Source organism: Podarcis melisellensis (assembly GCF_964234715.1).
Source record: "Podarcis melisellensis genome assembly, chromosome: 2".
Classification (NCBI taxonomy): domain Eukaryota; kingdom Metazoa; phylum Chordata; class Lepidosauria; order Squamata; family Lacertidae; genus Podarcis; species Podarcis melisellensis.
The window spans coordinates 109397789-109419889 of NC_138529.1; the positions used below are offsets into that span (position 1 = coordinate 109397789).

The window sequence follows — 22101 nt, forward strand, 5'->3', positions numbered from 1 at the left end:
GCTTTCCCCAGCGCAGCAAGTTAAATGGGGACTTCAGATTCCCCAAGACTCGGGTTATAAAATTAACCCGGCCAGATCTTTTCATGGCTGGGTTTTAATTTAAATCATTCTTCTAAGGACAAAATGGCAAAAAGATAGGCATCTCTGTGGAAAGATTCTCCTGTTAAGTATCTGGGTAGATGGCTACTTCAAGATCTAAATACAGTGGTGCCTCGCAAGACGAAATTAATCCGTTCCGCGAGTCTCTTCGTCTTCGTTCTTTTCGTCTTGCGAAGCATGGCTATTAGCGGCTTAGCGGCTTTAAGAAAAAGGAAAAAAACTCGCAAGAACTCGCAAGACGTTTCGTCTTGTGAAGCAAGCCCATAGGGAAACTCGTCTAGCGAAGCGACGCAAAAACCGAAAAACCCTTTCGTCTTGCGCGTTTTTCATTTTGCGAGGCATTCGTCTTGCGGGACACCACTGTACCGTATTTTTCGCTCTTAAGATGCACCTAGTTTTTAGAGAAGGAAAACAAGAAAAAAAAATTATTTTGAATCAAATGTTGTTGAAGAGGCTTTGCGTTGCTTTTGCTGAAGCCAGAACAGCAAGAGGGATCGCTGTGCGATAGCTGCGTATTCGCTCCATAAGACGCACCACTTACTTTTTAGGAGGGGAAAAGTGAGTCTTACAGAGTGAAAAATATGGTAGAGTGGTGCCCCACAAGACAAATGCCTCGCAAGACGAAAAACCTGCTAGACGAAAGGGTTTTCCGTTTTTCGATGCGCTTCGCAAGACGAATTTCCCTATGGGCTTGCTTCGCAAGACGAAAACGTCTTGCAAGTCTTGTGATTTTTTTTCGCTCCCCCCCCCTTTTCTAAGCCGCTAAGCCGCTAATAGCCTTTTAGCTGCTAAGCCGCTAAGCCTTTAATAGCCGCTAAGCCACTAATAGGGTTGCTTCACAAGACAAAAAAACCGCTAGACGAAGAGACTCGCGGAACGGATTATTTTCGTCTTGCGAGGCACCACTGTAACTTATCACAATATAAGCGTGGAAATCTGTTGGCTGAGGTTTGAGATTAATTGAATCACTGGTCTTTCTTGAAATTGAGCTACAGAGGGAAAAGAAAAATTATCTTCAGCCACAATGGCCCCAGCTGCACTACACATTCAAAGCGGTTTGTTATGGTTTCTGAGTGTTGAAGGGAGACGCTTATTACCTTAGCAAAGCTACACTTCCCAGAGGCATTGATGGCTAAAAACTGACCTGGGAACTGTAGCTCTGTGAGGGGAACAGGGATTGTTTCATGATTCGGTCCAGTACAGTGGTACCTCAGGTTAAGTACTTAATTTGTTCCAGAGGTCTGTACTTAACCTGAAACTGTTCTTAACCTGAAGCACCACTTTAGCTAATGGGGCCTCCCGCTGCCACCGCGCCGCCGGAGCACGATTTCTGTTCTCATCCTGAAGCAAAGTTCTTAACCTGAAGCACTATTTCTGGGTTTGCGGAGTCTGTAACCTGAAGCGTATGTAACCTGAGGTACCACTGTATATCTGAAGGAGCGTCTCCACCCCCATCGTTCTGCCTGGACACTGAGGTCCAGTGCCGAGGGCCTTCTGGCGGTTCCCTCCCTGTGAGGAGCCAAGTTACAGGGAACCAGGCAGAGGGCCTTCTCGGTAGTGGCACCCGCCCTGTGGAACGCCCTCCCACCAGATGTCAAAGAGAACAACAACTACCAGACTTTTAGAAGACATCTGAAGGCATCCCTGTTTAGGGAAGCTTTTAATATTTGATGCATTACTGTATTTTAATATTTTGTTGGAAGCCGCCCAGAGTGGCTGTGGAAGCCCAGCCAGATGGGCGGGGTATAAATAGTAAATAATTATTATATATTATTATGACTCTCGGCACCCTTAACAAACAGCAGTTCCCAGGATTCCTTGAGGGAAGACATGACTTTTTACAGTGGTATGATACAGGTTTAAATGTGGAGTGCAGCCAATCTCATTGGCTGTTTCACTTCTATGTTAATGAACACGGCAACAAGAATGCTTGGACAGGGGTACAGTCGTACCTCGGGTTAAGTACTTAATTCATTCCAGAGGTCCGTTCTTAACCTGAAACTGTTCTTAACCTGAGGTACCACTTTAGCTAATGGGGCCTCCCACTGCCGCTGCGCCGCTGGAGCACGATTTCTGTTCTCACCCTGAAGCAAAGTACTATTTCTGGGTTAACGGAGTCTGTAACCTGAAGCGTCTGTAACCCGAGGTCCCACTGTATTGTGTGTTGTGTGAGATGTTATCTGTCCTGTTTTGAAGCACACAAGCAGGCGGACGTCCGCAAGCAGGCAGAATGCTTTGATTTTACTGAATTCTAAGTTCTGCACCTATTACCACATTCCTTCTTGTGTGGAATCTCGGAACGCACGCGCGCCTGGTTCATTCATATGCCATGTTGCCTAAATGATGTTTGATCTCTCCGTCTCAACAGGTGGTGTGCAAGAAGTACCGCAACTTTACCATCCCTGAGGCATTCCAAGGCATCCACCGCTATCTGAAGAATGCTTACGCCCGTGAGGAGTTTGCCAGCACCTGCCCAGACGACGAAGAGATTGAGCTAGCTTATGAGCTGGTTGCCAAAGCTTTGAAATAACAAACTTCCGAGAGTTGGAAAAAGGGACGTAGGGTTTCCGTGGCAGGGATATTGGGGTCTGGGGTTGGGCCCATTGAAGGGTATTTTTATGTATGTACTTACGTTTTGGGGGGGGAAGGGGGGAGGAAGGAGGGAGAATGACTTATTTTCTGGGAGGGGGGGACTTGATTTGAATTTCAGTAAGAACAAGAATAAAATAAAAGTACACATTTGTAAAAATATTAAACCCGAGTGCTTTCCCTGCCTCCTCACTCCCGAAAATAGTGGGGAAGCAATGAATGGCTGCTAAAATATTTGGCTGCTTCTGTATTACTGAGGAATCTTAATTGGGTAGTTATTCAAAATGGAGAGATTTGAGGGTGACACCATAGGATTCTTAAGTATTTGAGGAGCGGCGGTGAAATGTTCTGATTGGCTAATTAAGGAGACCGACTGGGTTAGAATGCTGGGGTCCTACCATGAGTTTTGAGGGACCCCTCCGATTGGTCCTGGTGCTGGTGGCTGAAAGAACTCTGGTTGGCTGCTTCTGGTCAGGTGACTAGAAACATCCGCGGTATCTCAGATTTTATCAGTGTAACACCGGCCACTAACTGCCACATGATTATTAGTGTTACATGCCCAACTGGGCTGCACTACACATTTAAACCAGGATTGTACCAGTTTAAACAGTCACGGCTTCTCTCAAAGAATCCTGGGAGCTCTTGCTTTTTAGGGTTGGTGAGAGTTGTTAGGAGACACCCCCCACAGGGGACATGGGGAGAATGGTCCCTGGGTGGGTGGGTGCGTGCGATGATGAAATGGGGACTCCTTGAGTTTGCCTTTAGGAGTCACTTTTGTCAGTCTCTTGCACCAATCCTTCCTTGGCTGTTCGTAGCCACATGCTGTGTGGCACTGGGAATAATGTCCCCTAGCTAAAGGTAAAGGTAAAGGGACCCCTGACCATTAGGTCCAGTCATGGCTGACTGGGGTTGCGGCGCTCATCTCGCTTTAGTAGCCGAGGGAGCCGGCGTACAGCTTCTGGGTCATGTGGCCAGCATGACTAAGCCGCTTCTGGCAAACCAGAGCAGCGCACGGAAACGCCGTTTTCCTTCCCGCCGGAGTGGTACCTATTTATCTACTTGCACTGGTGTGCTTTTGAACTGCTAGGTTGGCAGGAGCAGGGACCGAGGAACGGGAGCTCACCCCGTCGTGGGGATTCAAACCGCCGACCTTCTGATTGGCAAGTCCTAGGCTCTGTGGTTTAACCCACAGCACCACTTCCTCCTAGCTAGATGATGCCTAAAATAACATTAAAACACTAAACCCCACTTTTTAGTCAGGGCATTCTATAACTAAATAATCCTTAACAAAGTGCCCTCGAAAACTTGCAATGGTTTTTTGTTTTTTAAAGGTTTAGCTCGCTTTCTGAAGGATTCCTTCCCCTTGCTAATTGGTGGGGGTAGGAAACCAGGTCACTGTCTCCCAAATCTTGTTGGAAATTCCAGTTCAAGGTGGTTGTTGCTGTTACGTACCCGTGGTACGCGGTGCATCTAAAGTGCCACCTTTTCCCAGCCTTCTGCTCTCCAGATGTAGCTAGACGTACTCATTTCATTTCATTTATTTTCATTCATTTTTATTCATTCCATAAAGCTTATATACCACTTGATTGTAAGGGGACGACAACATCAACGCGGTTTAGATTTGGATGCTTTAGTTGAGATTCCTCCCCCCTAGGGGGTTGGACTCTACAATTCTATCATTCAACTCCCATGGGAATTATAATCCAAATCATGTGGCAAGGAAGGCTTCAGCAAACAAACAGGGCTCTGCCCCAAGCAGCTTACACTCTGAATTTTGAAAGCATAGAAAAGGCAAAGAAAGAGGAGAGGCTTGTGCCCCTCTGTTTCTACCATCCTACCAAATTTCCCCCCTCTTCTTTTTAATGCAAAGCCAACTGTAGCATCAGATAGCTGGAGGGGGGTGGTTTAAAATAAATTTCCGTGCACAAATTGCAGTTAAGAAGATAACCCAAAGAAAGAGATGAAAAAAGCGATGTGAAACCAGGAAAGCTGTTATTTAGACTTCTTCCAGAGCATTTTGGTTATCGGGGGCCGAGAGAAAGCAGCGGTATGAGGTGACTGGTCCCAAGTCGTCTCACACCCTGGGGCATAGCTGCTTCGGGGGTTGGCTCTCATTGGAGGTTGACCAGGATGATTGACAGAGGGATCAGGGCGGCTTGCCCCCAGAAAAGGCTCGGCCCCCTGGCAGCTGAGTTGCACAGGTCAGTGTCGCAGCAGGAAGAATAAAAGGTGAAATTGGTTCCCAGCATGGATCGGGTGCCGTGGGCCCCACACATCGAAGAATCCCCACAGGTCTTCTCATAGATAACCAGTTCCAGGGCACCTGAGGAAAAGAGATCAGGGATGAGGGTGAACAGAAGATCAAGGGCAATCCCACATGCACCCATTTCTTCCTTTTCATAGACTTGAAAAGTGAACATCTGAAATCAGGTGTTTCCCAACTGTGGCCTGTGAGCTTCGTTCAGTCGCTCTAGGGGGAGTCTATAAAATTACGATTCAAAACCCTCCAGTACATCACAATTGCAGGAAAATTACCATATTTTTTGCTCTATAGGATGCACTTTTCCCCTCCAAAAACTAAGGGGAAATGTGTGTGCGTCCTTTGGAGTGAATGCAGGCTCCTTGGCTTCAGCGATAGCAACGCGAAGCCTCCGAAGCGCAGAGGGAGCATCGACCCCCTCTCGCTCTCCAGGCTTCAGGAATAGCCACCTGAAGCCTTTGGAGCGCAGTGGGAACTCATGCTGCGCTCCGAAGGCTTCGGGTTCCTTTTGCTGAAGCTGGGAGAGCAAGACTCTCCTGGCTTCAGCAGAGAGGGAGAGCTGCGCAGCGCCCCTTCAGCGAAGCGGGAGGAGAAATGGAAGGGGCTCCGTTTCTCCTGCCGCTTCGCTGAGCAGAGAGGGGGAGATTTTTTCCCCCTTGTTCTTCCCCTCTAAAACAAGGTGCGTCCTATGGTCGGGTGCGTCCTATCGGTCGAAGAATACGGTACTCTGTGTTCCACCAGGAATCTCCACAATTTTCAAGCAGTCCATGGTCTGGGCCATGTTGCGTGAGGAAAGGGAGTTGCCAACTCAGGAAGCTGAGTTATAACGAGTCAGATCCTTGGGTCCACCTTGCTCAATATTGTCTACACTGGCTGGCAGCGACTCTCCAGGGATTCACACAGGGACATTCCCAACCCTAACTTGGACTTGGCAGGGATTTGAACCTGGAACATTCTGCATGATAACTTCAGGTGCTGCTTTCCCTTGTTTGGAGCAGCAGGAGTATACCAACTGCAAACAGGAATTGTTATTAACAGTAAAAAAAGGTAAAGGTAAAGGACCCCTGGACGGTTAAGTCCAGTCAAAGGCAACTATGGGGTTGAAGCACTCATCTCTCTTTCAGGCCGAGGGAGCCGGCGTTTGTCCACAGACAGCTTTCTGGGTCATGTGGCCTGCAGGACTGAACCACTTCTGGCGCAACGGGACACCGTGACAGAAGCCAGAGCGCACAGAAACACTGTTTACCTATGAACAGTATTGCATTTATAACCCACCTTTCCTGCAGAGAGTGGTGTGGAGAGTTCTCCGCCTTTCCCATTTCACCCTCTCAACAACCCTGTGAGGTAGCAGAGGCTGAGAGAGAGCGACTGGCCCCCGTTTCCTTCATTGGCTGAATGGACATTTGAACCCTCGACTCCCAGGCCCTGGCCCAGCAATCTTGCCACTACACTGATGGGAGATACACCCAAACAAGAAAAGTTGGGTCATGTTTAATAGACTTGGTTCTATTGTTTTCTGGCGTTGGAAAACTGAAAACCCTCCTTTGCTCGTTACTATGCTTTGACTAAAAGAAAGGGCTGGATCTGCTTCCAGCGTAAACAACAGAGAAGCTGGCTTTGGAACCTAAGAGGAGTGAGTGGGATCTGTAATAAAATGGGGCAGCGTAGCCTCACCCTGAAACCTGAGCTCAGGGTGCCAGCCGGCCACACTCTCCACTGCAATATTTTAAGCGAATAGAGGAGAGGATGGAGGGCAGCATTCATTCTGCTCTTTTCCTCTTCCCAGCTGACACTCAGAAGTCCATTAGAGTTGTACCTTGGAAGTCGAACGGAATCCGTTCCGGAAGTCCGTCCGACTTCCAAAACATTCGAAAACCAAAGCACGGCTTCTGATTGGCTGCAGGAAGCTCCTGCAACCAATCGGAAGCCGCGGAAGCCCCGTCGGACGTTCGGGTTCCAAAGAACATTTGCAAACTGGAACACTGGTTTGCGTCATTCAGGAGCCAAAACGTCCGAGTACCAAGGCAGTCAGGATCCAAGGTACCATTATACTCCTGAGCATAGTGGACAAGCCCAGTGGACAAACCACTTCCTTCAAAGGTGGTACATAAATCTAAGAAATAATAAAGCAAAATAAAATCCAGGTTCCCCCAGTGTGTGGGTGCTTTCCCCTTTGTTTCTTACTGGGCCTGTTTTTGTCTCCCATTTCTATTAGCACTAAATATTTTGAGTTTGCTTCTAGAGGGAGTGGTAGCTTCAGGGCTGCTCCCTGTCCATCTCTGAAAACATTCCCTCCTCTCTTCCTCCCACGTTCCCAGGATTTCTTTCTCTGGCCTTGACAAAAGCAGGATCAAAACGTCAAAACTATTGGTAAAAGCGATCTCTAGAAATCTGGCAGCAGAACCTCTGTGCCCTCTGATGACGGATGTGAGGCATCTCTGAGACGGGCCGCATGGTGTGGGGAACTTCAGGCAGTCCAGCGGGGAGATGGTAGGGAACAGGCAGGTGTAGCATCGCAAGGCGGATCCTGAAGGCAAAGAACAAAGGTGGCCTTAAGGCACAAAGTACTGAACATCAGAGCTCTAAATTGGCACAGTGGTGCGGACCAGGGATGGGCAACATCTTGCCTCCTGCAAATGTTGGACTACAACTCTTGTCACTCCTGCCCATTGCCCAAGCTGCCTGGGGCTGATGGGAATTGGAGTCCAACAGTATCCGGAGGCCAAATATTCCAGGTGTAGAAAAAATGGTAGCCAATAATACTAAAAAACTTATTTCATTTATGAACTGCCTCTTATGAAGTACAGTGGTAACTTGTGTTACAAGTGTTTCAGGTTACAGATGCTTCAGGTTACAGACTCCGCTAACCCAGAAATAGTACCTCAGGTTAAGAACTTTACCTCAGGAAGAGAACAGAAATTGTGTGGCAGCAGCAGGAGGCCCCATTAGCTAAAGTGGTACCTCAGGTTAAGAACGGTTTCAGGTCAAGAATGGACCTCTGGAACGAATTAAGTTCTTAAAGGTGCCACTGTATCACAAAGCAATTTCACAATTCAATGAAACAGGGATAGCTCAGTCGGTTGAACATGAGACTCTTAATGTCAAGTTAGCGTAAGGTTATATGCTACTACTGCGGCCCGTGTTTTGTGAGCCCAAAAATGGAAAATGAGTGAGGTCCCAACTAAAGAATGGCAACTTAAACTGACGGAATATGCGCAGCTTGCAGACTTAACATAAAGAATTAGAGAACAAGAAGAACATACGTTTAGAGGAGACTGGAAAATGTTTATTGAATATACAGGGGGAAATTGTGTACACCCGAAAATGTTGGCAGCATTAAGATAAAACGAACAGTGTAAATAAGTTTTGATGGATGCAATGATGGAATACCGAATGGTTTAGCTTTTGTAAAATATGCAGGGATTTATGATATGCAAAATGAACCATGGAAAGAGAAGAAGGGAAATTGATATTTTAAGGATGTTTAAGTGAGTATTCTAAATTGTAAAACAGAAAATTTAATAAAGATATTTATAAGAACCCTCTTTTTTCAGCGGTGCCAACTTGAATAAAATATTGGGTTTGGATATTGACCCACGTGGCACAGTTTATGACGATTCAATTAAATGCATGCAACACGAGCATAGTTTGACTATTCATGACAGCAGTAATCGGGTTACCACAACACAGCTGCTGTTAGTCCTCCTTACTTCCACAAGGGGGAAACATATCCCTCCAAATCCCATTAATCTCAGGATATGATTATTTCCCCGTGGGCAAGCAGGCCTCTAGCTCTGCCAGATGCTTCTCGCTGTAAAGGAACTGCCTTATTATGCTGAACAGCTGTTGCTTTATTCCAGAACATCTTACTTCGATAACTCAGTGAAAAGAGCCTTATTGCAGAAGGGTCACAGCCTAGCAGCCTTCAACTTTGGGGTGTCCTGGGTGGGGATTCCAAGCTCTTCCCTCCTTCTCCCAAAGTCCTTCCCCCTTCTCAGTCCTGCATGTGACTTTTCCTTTTCCATGCAGAGGATTGGCAGATTATAGGTCAGCGCCTTGAATAGTTGCATGTATGAGAGAGAAGTTAAGACTGTGCTGCTTTTCCCATCGGAATGATGTTGCGGCACTGGGAGAAAGTGCATCGGCTGAAATTCTATACCCCCAACTCACAATTTATAGGCAAACAAGAGGGACGTGTATAGGTAAAGGTAAAGGGACCCCTGACCATTTGGTCCAGTCGTGACCGACTCTGGGGTTGCGGCGCTCATCTCGCTTTATTGGCCGAGGGAGCCGGCGTACAGCTTCCGGGTCATGTGGCCAGCATGACTAAGCGAACCAGAGCAGCGCATGGAAACGCCGTTTACCTTCCCGCTGGAGTGGTACCTATTTATCTACTTGCACTTTGACGTGCTTTCGAACAGCTAGGTTGCCAGGAGCAGGGACTGAACAACGGGAGCTCACCCCACTGCGGGGATTCGAACCGCCGACCTTCTGATTGGCAAGTCCTAGGCTCTGTGGTTTAACCCACAGCGCCACCCACATCCCTTATACGTGTATAGGAGACATGCTTAAATTCTCAGGCCAACAATCCCGGGCCAAGGCCCCCTTGGCCTCCCGTGTATTGCTGAGGGTGCTACCCCAATTTTCTTGAGGCCGAACACATTTATTGTGGCGTGCATTGGGGTCTGCTTCATCAGCTGTGTGGAATGTTATTCCTAAATTGAGTGGAGAGAGAGAGAGAGAGAGAGAGAGAGAGAGAGAGAGAGAGAGAGAGAGAGAGAAAGAAGAGAAGAGAAGAGAAGAGAAGAGAAGAGAAGAGAAGAGAAGAGAAGAGAAGAGAAGAGAGAGAACGGGTAGCAGTGAGGCTGGAAGGAAATGGAAACGCAGGAAATCAGACTGTGAGAATTGCATTTAAAAGGCAAACACAATTGCAGCGATCATCATTCACAAAGCAGTGGCGATGGAAACAGACATCCTGCATTGGATAAACGCCCATTATTTTCATTCAGAACTTCTTGATGAATTGCAATTCACCTGTTTCACGCTGTAGTCTCCCTTTGAGGATAGAACTTGGGACCTACCATACTCTCCAACAATTCCTCGATGAAAATAGAGACATCCTATTCCATTACAGTGGTACCTCGGGTTAAGGACTTAATTCGTACCGGAGATCTGTTCTTAACCTGAAACTGGTCTTAACCTGAAGCACCACTTTAGCTAATGGGGCCTCCCACTGCCGCCGCAATTTCTGTTCTCATCCTGAAGCAAAGTTCTTAACCCGAGGTACTATTTCTGGGTTAGCGGAGTCTGTAACCTGAAGCGTATGTAACGAGCATCTCAGAAGCCAAACATTTCAGTTTTCGAATGCTGTAAAATCCGGAAGTAATTTCTTCCATCTTTGAACACTTTTCAGAAGTCGAATGCCTTCCGTTGTGTGTCCCCACCCAATTTTCCCCGTTGACTTCGCCAACCGCCCTTTGTGCCATGGTTGTCGAATATTCAGTCGAACGGTCTTCCGGAACTGATTATGTTCGACAACGGAGGTATTATTATTATTATTATTATTATTATTATTATTAATATTATTAATATTATTAATATTATTAATATTATTAATATTATTAATATTATTATTATTATTAACGCCCTGTCTATCTGACTGGGTTGCCCCAGTCACTCTGGGTGGCTTCCAACATATATCAAAACAATGAAACATTAAACAATAAACAAAGCTTCCCTATGTCCTCTGAAGGTTGTGTCGTTACTTATTTCCTTGGCCCAGCGGGTCACATAACTCCATATCCTCCAATATTTCTCTGATGAAAATCAGGCCGTCCTAAGGAAAAGCAGGACATTCCAGGATAAAATCAGAAACCAGGGTGGCTTCTGTAAATCCGGGGCTGTCCCTAGAAAATCGGGTCACTTGGAGGGTCTGGCCTTCTGCATGAAAGGCAGATTTTCTGTCTCTGAGCTATGGCTCTGCCCCTTTCCTCCTGTTATGGCCTCCCTTGTGCCAACTTGATTGTAAGCTCCTTGGGGCAAGGATCTGCCTTCTTTCTTAAAGTGTAAAGCCCCTGTATGTTGACGGCATTGTGTACAAAGAGATGTTATTTTTGCACTGTTTTTGCCTTATGTCTGAGGAGGTCCACAGTTTCAATCACAGTCCTCCATGTTCCCAAATGTTGATTAGGCATTCTTCAACCCCACATATATCTATTTGCTAGGCTTCCCAATTTTCCACTCTGTTCCAGCTCTGCTCTGGGAAAACTTTACTGACTACATTGATGCCTGTCTGCCTGTTTAGCACCACAGGAGCTAAACCAATATAAGATAATATAAAATGTTTTTTTTTTTTTAAGTGAACAGTTTATCAAGACTTTCCATTAAAAAAAAACAACCAGGCAAAGAATCAATAAAAACATGTGCATGTACACTTATACACTGGGTTACAGCAAACCTAAGAGCGAAACCAGTAGACAACAGAAATTATATACAACCCACAACACATGAACATTCAGTGAAGCAATCAGGGAACCATCACAAAAGTTATCAGCTAGCCAAGTGTAAAGAGAATAATTCTTTTTCAACTCAGTCAGCCTGAAACATCAATCCATCTGTATGTTGTCAGGAATGCATTCCCAAGTATTTTCTTTATATTTGCATTCAGCTATCCTAAAATCCCAGGGTCTACCTGCTCCTCTGCTCCAAATTACTTGCTCACAGTACAATTCCACACTTGTTTGCTGGGAATCAGGGAAGGGCAAACCTCTCCTTTTCAATTTATCCCCCATTTCTCATCCTTCCAGGCTTTCAGTTCCCCAGGTCTCGATGTCGCTTTGTGATTTCCATGAAAATCCATCAGCATCTCAGAACAAAATTATCCTAATGTACGCATACGTGTGTGATTTTTTTTGCCCAACGTACACATTTTCACGGGTACCTTTTCCTAACGTGATGCATCTTTGCATGCTATTTTCACAAATATATGCATTTAAAAGCAAATCCCCCCCCTCCCGGATAATGTGCATTTTTGAACATATTGTTGTTGTTTTGTAGTTTAGTCGTGCCCGACTCTTCGTGACCCCATGGACTAGAGCACGCCAGGCACTCCGGTCTTCCACTGCCTCCCGCAGTTTGGTCAGACTCATGTTTGTAGCTTCAAGAACACTGTCCAACCATCTCGTCCTCTGTCGTCCCCTTCTTCTTGTGCCCTCAAATTACTGTGCTGGAAAAGTGCATTGCAAAATTCAGAAAGGCCCAAATTTTGAAGGGTGGCTTTGATTTGGTTTACAAATTGTTTTGGGAAGTGTGGATTAAGGTGGAGCCACCTTTAAATGTGAACAGAGTTGAATTCCTCCCCTACTGCTACTCAGAAGTAAGAGGGTATAGGATTGGGTGAGGCCCGCCAGTTAACTTCCACTTACCTGATGGAAGGAGAAGGAGGGTTGCACAGCTGACCAAAAACACGACCTTCATCTTTGGCCTTATCCTGTCTCTCTTGGCTCTTGAACTGCCTGACTGGGCTAGGTAGAGGGTCCCTTTTAAAGTTTTCCACCCCACTAATGAGCAGCCTTCTTCATGTGATTAAAGTTAATTTAACATCCGGGCTTAGAAGAGGCTGGGAAGGCAGAAATTGAGGAGGACAGTGCTTTTCAAACGGTGGCAAGAAACTCAGGCGTCCTTGGAAACTCCCATTTCCTCAGAGTTTCCTTTGTAATGCTTGAAAAACAGCCTGCTCCCTTTTTAAATTAGCTTGTTTCTGGTAAAATTTTAAAAGTGAAATCCCATGCAAGTTCACCGGCAAATAAGTAGGAAGAAGTAAATAACTCAGAAGTAACAAGTAAGTGTTCAGCCATCCTCTTGAAGCCATCCAGGGTGTTCTATCAAGAAGATAGAATCATAGAATCATAGAATTTTAAGAGCTGGAAGGTAATCAAGGGTCATCTAGTCCAAACCCCTGAAATGCAGGAATTCTGAGAATCCGAAAGCATCCATGACAGGTGGCCAACCAACCTCAAAGAAGGAGAGTCCACAGCCTCCCGAGGGAGACCGTTCCACTGTCAGAAAGTTTTTTGGTATGGAATCTCCTTTTCTGCAACTTGAAGCCATTGGTTCGGTGTTAGAATTCCTGTTCCATGATTGCAGTCATGGGATTTTTGTCTATCACATGATGGTATATGTTTTGACTCCACAAAGTGGGAAGTAACGGAGACAGGATGTTTGTGTTACTGCGTTCCGTGAAGTGGGACTATTGTCCTTTGCTCTTTTTCTCTTTGCTGTCTGATGCTGGAGAGAGAGGGAGCCATGTTGCAGTGCTCCGTGTGTGTTTATATGTAAATAAAGTAGATTGGCCAAAATGCTGAGTTGCTGAGGTCTGTTATGCAAGTTGCGCAGACTCTGGGGATCCCTAAGTGTGCTGGTGTCGGTTGGCATCGGTCGCTGTGATGTTCGGGCAGAAGAAAGCTTTTGAAACTCCCGAACGATCGACCAGGAGGGAGAGAACATGCCAGTCGGGCATATGTCTCTGCCAGTGTTCTACTCGAGTGTAGGCTGAACTCCTGACATTTGGGTCTTACCCTCCAGAGCAGAGAAAACAAGCTTAGAATCATAGAATCATAGAGTTGGAAGAGACCACAAGGGCCATGGAGTCCAACCCCCTGCCAAACAGGAAACACCATCAGAGCACTCCTGACATATGGTTGTCAAGCCTCTGCTTAAAGACCTCCAAAGAAGGAGACTCCACCACACTCCTTGGCAGCAAATTCCACTGTCGAACAGCTCTTACTGTCAGGAAGCTTGCTCCATCTTCCATGTGACATTCCTTTCACATGATTTGAAGATGGCTATCATATCTCCTCTCAGTCTCCTCTTTTCCAGGCAAAACATACCCAGCTCTTCAGCCATTCCTCATAAGGCTTGTTTTGCATCAGTACGTATCACAGTACGTATCACACTGAGGCGAAGGACTCAGAACCCCCTCCTCCTCCTCCTCTTCTTCCCAGTATGTTTCCAGGGCACAATTCAGAGTGTTGGTGCTGACCTTTAAAGCCCTAAACAGCCTCTCCCCTGTATACCACCCCCATTGTTCAGCCCAGACACTTGGGTCCAGCTCCGAGGGCCTTCTGGTGGTTCCCTCACTGCGAGAAGCGAGGTTACAGGGAACCAGGCAGAGGGCCTTCTCAGTAGTGGCACCAGCCCTGTGGAACACCCTCCCATCAGATGTCAAGGAAATAACTATCTGACTTTTGGAAGACATCTGAAGGCAGTCTTGTTTAGGGAAGCTTTTAATATTTGATGAATTATTGTATTTTAATATTTTGCTGGAAGCGAAGCAGCCCAGAGTGGCTGGGGAAACCCAACCAGATGGGCAGGATATAAACAATTAAATAATTGTTGTTGTTCCTGTTTTATTATTATTATACCACCCATCATCAAAAGATCTCAGGGCGGTTCAGAAGATATACAAGATAGAAGCATAAATAAATACTTAAAACAGAAACAACAAAACAATAACTCCTTCTAACAACAAACACATTTAAAAAGCTGTAGAATATAATCAGCCAAAGGCCTGGTTGAGGAGGTATGTTTTTGCCTGGCGCCTAAAGATACAGTGATACCTCTGGTTACGAACTTAATTCATTCCAGAGGTCCGTTCTTAAGCTGAAACTGTTCTTAACCTGAGGTACCACTTTAGCTAATGGGGTTTCCCGCTGCGCGTGCGCCTCCGGCGTGTGATTTCCATTTGCATCCAGGGGCAAAGTTCGCAACCAGGAGCAGCTACTTCCGGGTTAGTGGAGTTTGTAACCCAAAGCCTTCATAACCAGAGGTACCACTGTATGTCACAAAGGTGCCAAGCAAGCCTCCCTGGGGAGAGTATTCCACAAATGGGGAGCCACCACGGAAAAGGCCCGCTCTGTTTTCGCCACCCTCCGGACCTTATGTGGAGAAGGCACACAAAGAAAGGACTGTGATTATGATCACAGGATGGTTTGCATAGGGAGATGTGGTCTTGGAGGTATTATGATCCAAAGCTGTACTGATCACCTCAAAGGCTGGGCTAGAAGACAGTCTTTTAAATAGATTGGACCATTAAGTCCAATCGTGACCGACTCTGGGGTTGCGGCGCTCATCTCGCTTTATTAGCCGAGGGAGCCGGCGTCCAGCTTCCGGGTCATGTAGCCAGCATGACTAAGCCACTTCTGGCGAACCAGAGCAGTGCACGGAAATGCTGTTTACCTTCCCGCCGGAGCAGTATCTATTTATCTACTTGCACTTTGACATGCTTTCGAACTCCTAACTGGGCAGAAGCAGGGACTGAGCAACAGGAGCTCACCCCGTCACGGGGATTCGAACCGCCAACCTTCTGAACGGCAAGCCCTAGGATCTGTGGTTTAACCCACAGCGCCACCCGCGCCCAGTCTTTTAAATACTCTGGTCTAAAACAGTATACACCGGGCTTTACGTAGTGTAACCACTGCACAAGTAAATTATGATGGATGCTGAATAAACAGGCTGCCGGGAGGTGCCCACGTGTCAGAAGACCCTGGAGCATTTTGAAGGCGGTTCCTTGGCAGGCAAATCGATGTGAAAAAGAAGCGCTCCCTGAGTCGTCGAAGGCTGAAACTAACTAGATGTGGGTGTGGCCCTGCCTGGTTCTGATGAGGCCCAGATAAGCTGTCTGCCATCAGAGGAAACCGCAGAGTGTGTAAGTTTCAGAAATCGAACTCGGGGCCGAAAGACGATGGTTAAGAATAGCCCCTTTAATCCCGTTACCCCTTGAAGCTGGATAGAGAAGGCGCTACGGCAGGTTGGAAATGAGGGCCTTCAGCTGCACGGAGTTTGTGTGCCAGATTCAATGACTGCTTGTGCTCCTGATCCAAAGCTCCAGGGATTTGAGATTAACAGGCCTAATTGACTTGGCTCCGGGCCTCCGGGGCGAGGCAGGCAAGACGTCAGCGAAAGCGAGCGTCAACAACAGCAGCCTCTGGCTCAGCCAAATCATGCTGGGGCCGCAGGCACCCCGTAACGGGAGAATTGCGGCCCACGGAACAAACGCAGAAGAGCGAGGCAGTTAATTCTCCGTCCCCCTTCCACCCCTGCCCCTAGCTAAACCCAGGGCATTTGACCAAGCACCCGAAATTTCTGGATTCAGAACGGATTAAGCTAAAAGGAAAAGCGTCTCCAAATCCTCAGCAACTTTTTTAAGCAGGGGTGCGGAATTTTTATCAGTCTGATATCCCCTTCCGGAACCTTCCACGGGCCACATGCGATTAGTGGGCAGGGCCAGAGTTAACAAGTGGGCAGAGCAACAGGTGTGGGCTGCATTTCCACCGCTCACCTTCAGAGATTTCTTTCTATTGTTACGGTAAAATCTGGGTGCGAGGCTGCTCTGCCACCCAGCTCGTCGGACTAAGTCCGCGGGTCCCTGCGGAGGAAAATGAGCTCAGCCGGAGACAGGAGCAAGCTGCAGAAGATCCAAGTTTATTGCGCAACAGGTTCAAGGCGAGATTGAACAGCGAGAAAGCGGTGACATGAACTTTTGAAACTTCCCTCCATGTCCCAGAATACAGTGCAAAATACATACCAGTTACATCATGAATACAGTGGTGCCTCGCAAGACGAAATTAATTCGTTCCGCAAGTCTCTTCGTCTTGCGAGTTTTTCGTCTTGCGATGCACGGTTTTCCATAGGAATGCATTGAAAATCAATTAATGCGTTCCTATGGAAAAAGCCTTCCTCCGACCTCTTCTGGCGGGCGGCATTTTAAAATCGCCCGGAACAGCGGAGGACTTCTCCGCTGTCCGGGGCGATTTAAAAGCCCCTGGGAAGGCAGGCAGGGGGGACAAAGGCTTTCCCGCCCGGCCGCCCGGCTTCGGGACATCGTTCCGATGCCGGGCGGCTGGGGGAGGCTTTCCTGCCCCACCGCCCGGCATCGGGACGATGCCCCGATGCCGGGCGGCTGGGGGAGGCGTTCCTGCCCCACCGCCCGGCATCGGGACGATGCCCCGAAGCCGGGCGGGGGGGGGGAGGCTTTCCCGCCCGGCCGCCCGGCTTCGGGACAACGTTCCGATGCCGGGCGGCTGGGGGAGGCTTTCCTGCCCCACCGCCCGGCATCGGGACGATGCCCCGAAGCCGGGCGGCTGGGGGAGGCGTTCCTGCCCCACCGCCCGGCATCGGGATGATGCCCCGAAGCCGGGCGGGGGGGGGAGGCTTTCCCGCCCGGCCGCCCGGCTTCGGGACATCGTTCCGATGCCGGGCGGCTGGGGGAGGCTTTCCTGCCCCACCGCCCGGCATCGGGACGATGCCCCGAAGCCGGGCGGCTGGGGGAGGCGTTCCTGCCCCACCGCCCGGCATCGGGATGATGCCCCGAAGCCGGGCGGGGGGGGGAGGCTTTCCCGCCCGGCCGCCCGGCTTCGGGACATCGTTCCGATGCCGGGCGGCTGGGGGAGGCTTTCCTGCCCCACCGCCCGGCATCGGGACGATGCCCCGAAGCCGGGCGGCTGGGGGAGGCGTTCCTGCCCCACCGCCCGGCATCGGGATGATGCCCCGAAGCCGGGCGGGGGGGGAGGCTTCAAAAGCTGTCCGGGGGCTTTTAAATCGCCCCGGACAGTCCCGGGGCGATTTAAAAGCCCCCGGTTAGGCAGGCAGGGGGGGCAAAAGTCTTTGCCCCCCCTGCCTGCCTTCAAAAGCCGTCCGGGATAGCGGGAAGCGCTTCCCTGCTATCCCGGACCGCTTTTAAAATGCTGGCGGTGGGGAGCAAAGCCTTTCGCCCCCGCCGGCCTTCCTGGACCTCTTCTGAAGTCCGGAGGGGGGGGGAAGGCTTTGCTCCCCACCGCCAGCATTTAAAAAAAGGTCCCCGAGATTTCCCTATGGGCTTTCGTCTTGCGATGCAAGCCCATAGGGAAAATCGTCTAGCGAAGCGTTGCAAAAACCGAAAAACCCTTTCGTCTTGCGGGTTTTTCGTCTTGCGAGGCATTCGTCTAGCGGGGCACCACTGTACATTAAAGAGAGGTTGGGTTACACCGGATTAACATACAGAGGAGGGAGGGGGAATATGCAGAGCTGGAGATATGCGCAGATAAGCACTTCCTGAGTACCAGTGATGAGAAGACAATAGTCTAAGTATGTAAAGTCTACGGAGGAAAGGCTTGGCAGAGTGATTTGACAGGATTAAGGTCTTGACACCTTGCCTGAGGGATTATGGAGGACAGGGAAGGTGTCATGGAGTCCTAGAGAAATTGAGCAAATTGGCACGTTGGTTTTCTATGAATTTTATAGATTCTAGTCCCTTTTGACATAGACGATTTGAAATAAATGGATATATTGTAGCGAAGAAGATGGTGAAGAAGACATGCCCCCCCTTCCGTATCAGTATGCACGACGCACGCCTTGCTTCTTTCCCTCTAGGCGAGTGAGAAGCGTTGGTCCCCATCTGCACTATACATTGAAAACAGCATCGCACCACTTCAAACAGACACAGCTTCCCCCACAGCATCCTGGGAAGGGTAGTTTGTTAAGGGGGGTGAGAGTTTTTAGGGTACTTCCCCCCCACTGTTCACCTCGTAGACCTAACAATTCCCAGAGTTCCCTGGGAAAAGGGATTGACAGCTAAACCCCTCGGGAAAATGTTCACTTAAATAAAGCTAAGTCAATAAAACGATAGGGGACGCAGGTGGCGCTGTGGGTTAAAACCTCAGCGCCTAGGACTTGCCGATCGAAAGGTCGGCGGTTCGAATCCCTGCGGTGGGGTGCGCTCCCGCTGCTCGGTCCCAGCGCCTGCCAACCTAGCAGTTCGAAAGCACCTCCGGGTGCAAGTAGATAAATAGGGACCGCTTACCAGCGGGAAGGTAAACGGCGTTTCCGTGTGCGGCTCTGGCTCGCCAGAGCAGCGATGTCACGCTGGCCACGTGACCCGGAAGTGTCTCCGGACAGCGCTGGCCCCTGGCCTCTTAAGTGAGATGGGCGCACAACCCCAGAGTCTGTCAAGACTGGCCCGTACGGGCAGGGGTACCTTTACCTTTACCTTTTACCAATAAAACGATTATGCCACAGTTTGGGTGCCTTTCCCCACCTCTTCCTTTGCAGCAAAAAAAGTCAGATTTCCTTCGGGGAGGAGGGGAGAGGGTTTGTTGCACGAGAGTGCCAAATCCACTTTAATTGCGTGGCCTGAATTCGCCAATAGGGGATTGAATCCTGCCTGTGAAACAAAGACCCGAGGAGCTGCTGCTCCTCTTTGCTGCTGAGGCCCTTCTTCTACTGGAAAAGCCAGGGATTGGACACAGGATGTTTTTGTAGTCCTTCTCCAAAGGAACTGCTACTTTGGGTTGCTTATTAAAATCTCATTACAACTCCAGCAATGTTACCCATGCAGATCACGTAGGCCCCACCCTCTCGTGAAGGATTTATGCCTTTGGCATGCCTAGCGACTCGAAAGAGGCCCATTTCACTGTTTATAACAACAGGCACTCAGTGTATTGAATCAGCCAGCCAGCTGAGAAGACACGTGGCCCTGCGGAAACATCACATGGTGGTCTAACATGAGGTTGGGGGGCTGGGGGAGTGCTATTTCCCCCCCCGGCCCCCGCCGAAGCCCTCCGGAAATGGCGTCTTTGATAACAGATGCCGCCTCGGCAAACCTTTTGCTTCCTATTCAGGTTACAGGCTTCCTTCGCAGACTCCGCACTGTCACCTGGTTCAGCTACATATTTCAAGACAGTCAGGTGCAGAACAGCCCACCAAAGAATGAAGTGGGGCACAATCGAAGGACAGACACCTTCAGATACCTCTGTACCTCGGGTTACAGACGCTTCAGGTTACAGACTCCGCTAACTCAGAAATAGTACCTCGGGTTAAGAACTTTGCTTCAGGATGAGAACAGAAATTGCGCGGCGGCAGCAGGGGGAGGCCCCATTAGCTAAAGTGGTACCTCAGCTGAAGGACAGTTTCAGGTTAAGAACGGATCTCCGGAACGAATTCAGTTCTTAACCCGAGGTACCACTGTATCTGAAAAACTGCCTGCTCCTACGCAGATCTAGACGCACGCTCGAGCATCTATGGAAGCCCTCCTCAAATGGTCTTTGCCCTCTGGCATGAGGCAGAACATTGGAAGCGGCAAAGGTTTCGGACCTTTTCCAGTCCACAGCTCCCCTGGGCGACGGCATCCTTTCTGCGGCACCTCTGTGGGGCTCAGGAGCCTAGTCTTCTCACCCCTTGCCTGCAGAGCCGGCAGCCTCTCACCCTTTTTTGAACACTCTCCCTTGTGGGGTGTTCCCTCAGCCTCCTGAGAGCCAGTGTGGTGTAGTGGTTAAGAGTTGTAGACTCGTAATCTGGTGAGCCGGGTTCGCTTCCCCGCTCCTCCACATGCAGCTGCTGGGTGACCTTGGGCCAGTCACACTTCTCTCTGAAGTCTCTCAGCCCCACTCACCTCACAGAGTGTTTGTTGTGTGGAAGGAAGGGAAAGGAGAATGTTAGTCGCTTTGAGACTCCTTCGGGTAGTGATAAAGCGGGATATCAACTCCAAACTACTACTACTACTACTACTACTATTCTTCTTCTTCTTCTTCTTCTTCTTCTTCTTCTTCTTCTTCTTCTTCTTCTTCTTCTTCTTCTTCTCCACTCCCCTCTCCTTGGGCGTTCTCTGGGCAGCCGCTGCCGCCAACCCTGGTCTCTGAGCCGCCACCCCTGCCCCAAAGAGAGGTGCGTCCTCACACTGCCCCACAGGGGCCTGGGCAAGAGGATGCCCCCAGCCTCAGAGGCCTAACAGAGACTTGCCAAAAGTAAACATGAGGCAGGCACCTTACCTTGGGAGGCAGTAGGGCTGCTGCAACAAACATCTGTGCGATCCTTTGGGAAGAAGATGCAAGAGGGCATTAGGGAGGGAAGGAAAGAGGGACAGAGGCCAGGGTTGCTCATGGCAGCGCTGACCATCATTCAGTGCACCCTGGGGTGCCATGGCACGCTGGCTGAAAACCACTGAACTAGAGTATTCATCCGTCTGGCTCAGTATTTTCTTGTAGTGCTCCTTCAGGGGCTTCGAACCTACCTGGAAATGCCAGGAACTGAAACCTGGGACCTTCTACATGTGCAAGACATGCGCTCTACAATCATTGAGCCACAGCCCTTTTAAAGGTGGGAGGCCGTCAGGAGAAGAAGTCATTGATTAACAACAACAACAACAACAACAACAACATATTATTCGTCCCCTCCCATTTGGCTGGGTTTCCCCAGCCACTCTGGGCGGCTTCCAGCAAAGATTAAAAATACATTAAAATGTCACACATTAAAAACTTCCCTAAACAGGGCTGCCTTCAGATGTGTGTTGTTCTCATGGAGAGGCCACGTGAAGACCTTGCTGGTCTTCCCATATTGTTGGAATTGGTTCTGAAGGGGTCCACCAGATTTTGGAGCTGTTCTGAGAAACTGCCCGTTTGCTCAGGATGTAGCCCACCACAAAGCTCTAAAAGAAGACTTACACCTGAACCTGTTAAAACCACAAACACAGGTGGGGGTCGAGGAGTATTTACTGGAACCAGTAAAGAGATCAGAAAGATTTTAAATTCGCAGCGCCACCTAGTGTATAGTGCAACTTGGAACCGAAAGGCCATCATCAATTCTTTAATTGGTTGAGATGGGAATGATTAAGGGGTGGGTCAGGGGGGTTGAACCATTGTTTTGCCTGAGGGGATAAAAACTGTCTGCCCCTGGTGTTCGTGGGCATTCTCTCATTTTTCCTGAATGCACCCCTTTGCTTTATTTGTCTGACAAATTAAACCAAAGTCAATAAAACCTCTAGCAAAAATATTGCTGCCTGGATTTTTCCATTCTGGTCTATATTCTGAAGTCTCTAACATTTCTGGTGCCACAGGTGACTCGGATAAGGGACCTTAAGTCCCAAAAGACCAGAAGGCAGCTCCCTTGTCCTTTTCTGGGCAGGGTACAGCCGAGGGCCAAGGGCAAACTACTCCTTGCGCGCACCGAGGCTTTTCTTCGGAGGAGGGCGAAGCCAACTTGACCCTTCTGCTGGATCCTGGAAGAGAAGGCAATGGATTGAAGGACCGAGGTTGACAGGACAGGACAGAGTCCAGCCGGCTGGGGTGAGTACATGGCAAAGGGCCCTGAGGACATAGGAAACCTCCTTTTTTAAGGAGAAGGGA

The 22101-nt window shown here is 48.9% G+C and overlaps 3 protein-coding genes across 4 annotated transcripts in view; 2 read left to right on the forward strand and 1 right to left on the reverse strand.

The window, feature by feature from the left end:
- The window catches only part of CLIC1 (chloride intracellular channel 1), a 44864-nt gene extending 42114 nt beyond the window's left edge, over nt 1-2750 (forward strand). For both annotated transcript variants that reach the window (XM_081903314.1, XM_081903315.1), the window contains exon 6: nt 2468-2750. In XM_081903314.1, coding sequence (XP_081759440.1) covers nt 2468-2629 — 162 coding nt within the window. In that variant the 3' untranslated portion in view covers nt 2630-2750. The remainder of the gene's footprint in view (nt 1-2467) is intronic.
- MPIG6B (megakaryocyte and platelet inhibitory receptor G6b) overlaps nt 673-22101 on the forward strand; it is a 116795-nt gene continuing 95366 nt past the window's right edge. Inside the window, exon 1 of the mRNA XM_081903021.1 lies at nt 673-1779. The gene's annotated coding sequence lies outside the window, so the exon portion shown is untranslated. The remainder of the gene's footprint in view (nt 1780-22101) is intronic.
- LOC309365234 (uncharacterized protein) lies at nt 4593-12528 on the reverse strand. The gene is made up of 3 exons (XM_081903465.1): nt 12373-12528; nt 7353-7475; nt 4593-5011 (listed from the first exon to the last, which is right to left on the reverse strand). Exons 1-3 carry the CDS (start codon nt 12422-12424, stop codon nt 4800-4802), a joined length of 387 nt encoding a protein of 128 aa, XP_081759591.1. The 5' UTR covers nt 12425-12528; the 3' UTR covers nt 4593-4799.

Excerpts from the sequence above, each read along its gene's own strand:
- LOC309365234 (XM_081903465.1), bottom strand. The coding sequence starts at position 12,424 with ATGAAGGTCGTGTTTTTGGTCAGCTGTGCAACCCTCCTTCTCCTTCCA. Across the intron at positions 7,476-12,372 it reads CCTCCTTCTCCTTCCATCAG|GATCCGCCTTGCGATGCTAC; the intron begins GTAAGTGGAAGT and ends CTTTGCCTTCAG. Across the intron at positions 5,012-7,352 it reads CGTCATCAGAGGGCACAGAG|GTGCCCTGGAACTGGTTATC; the intron begins GTTCTGCTGCCA and ends TCTTTTCCTCAG.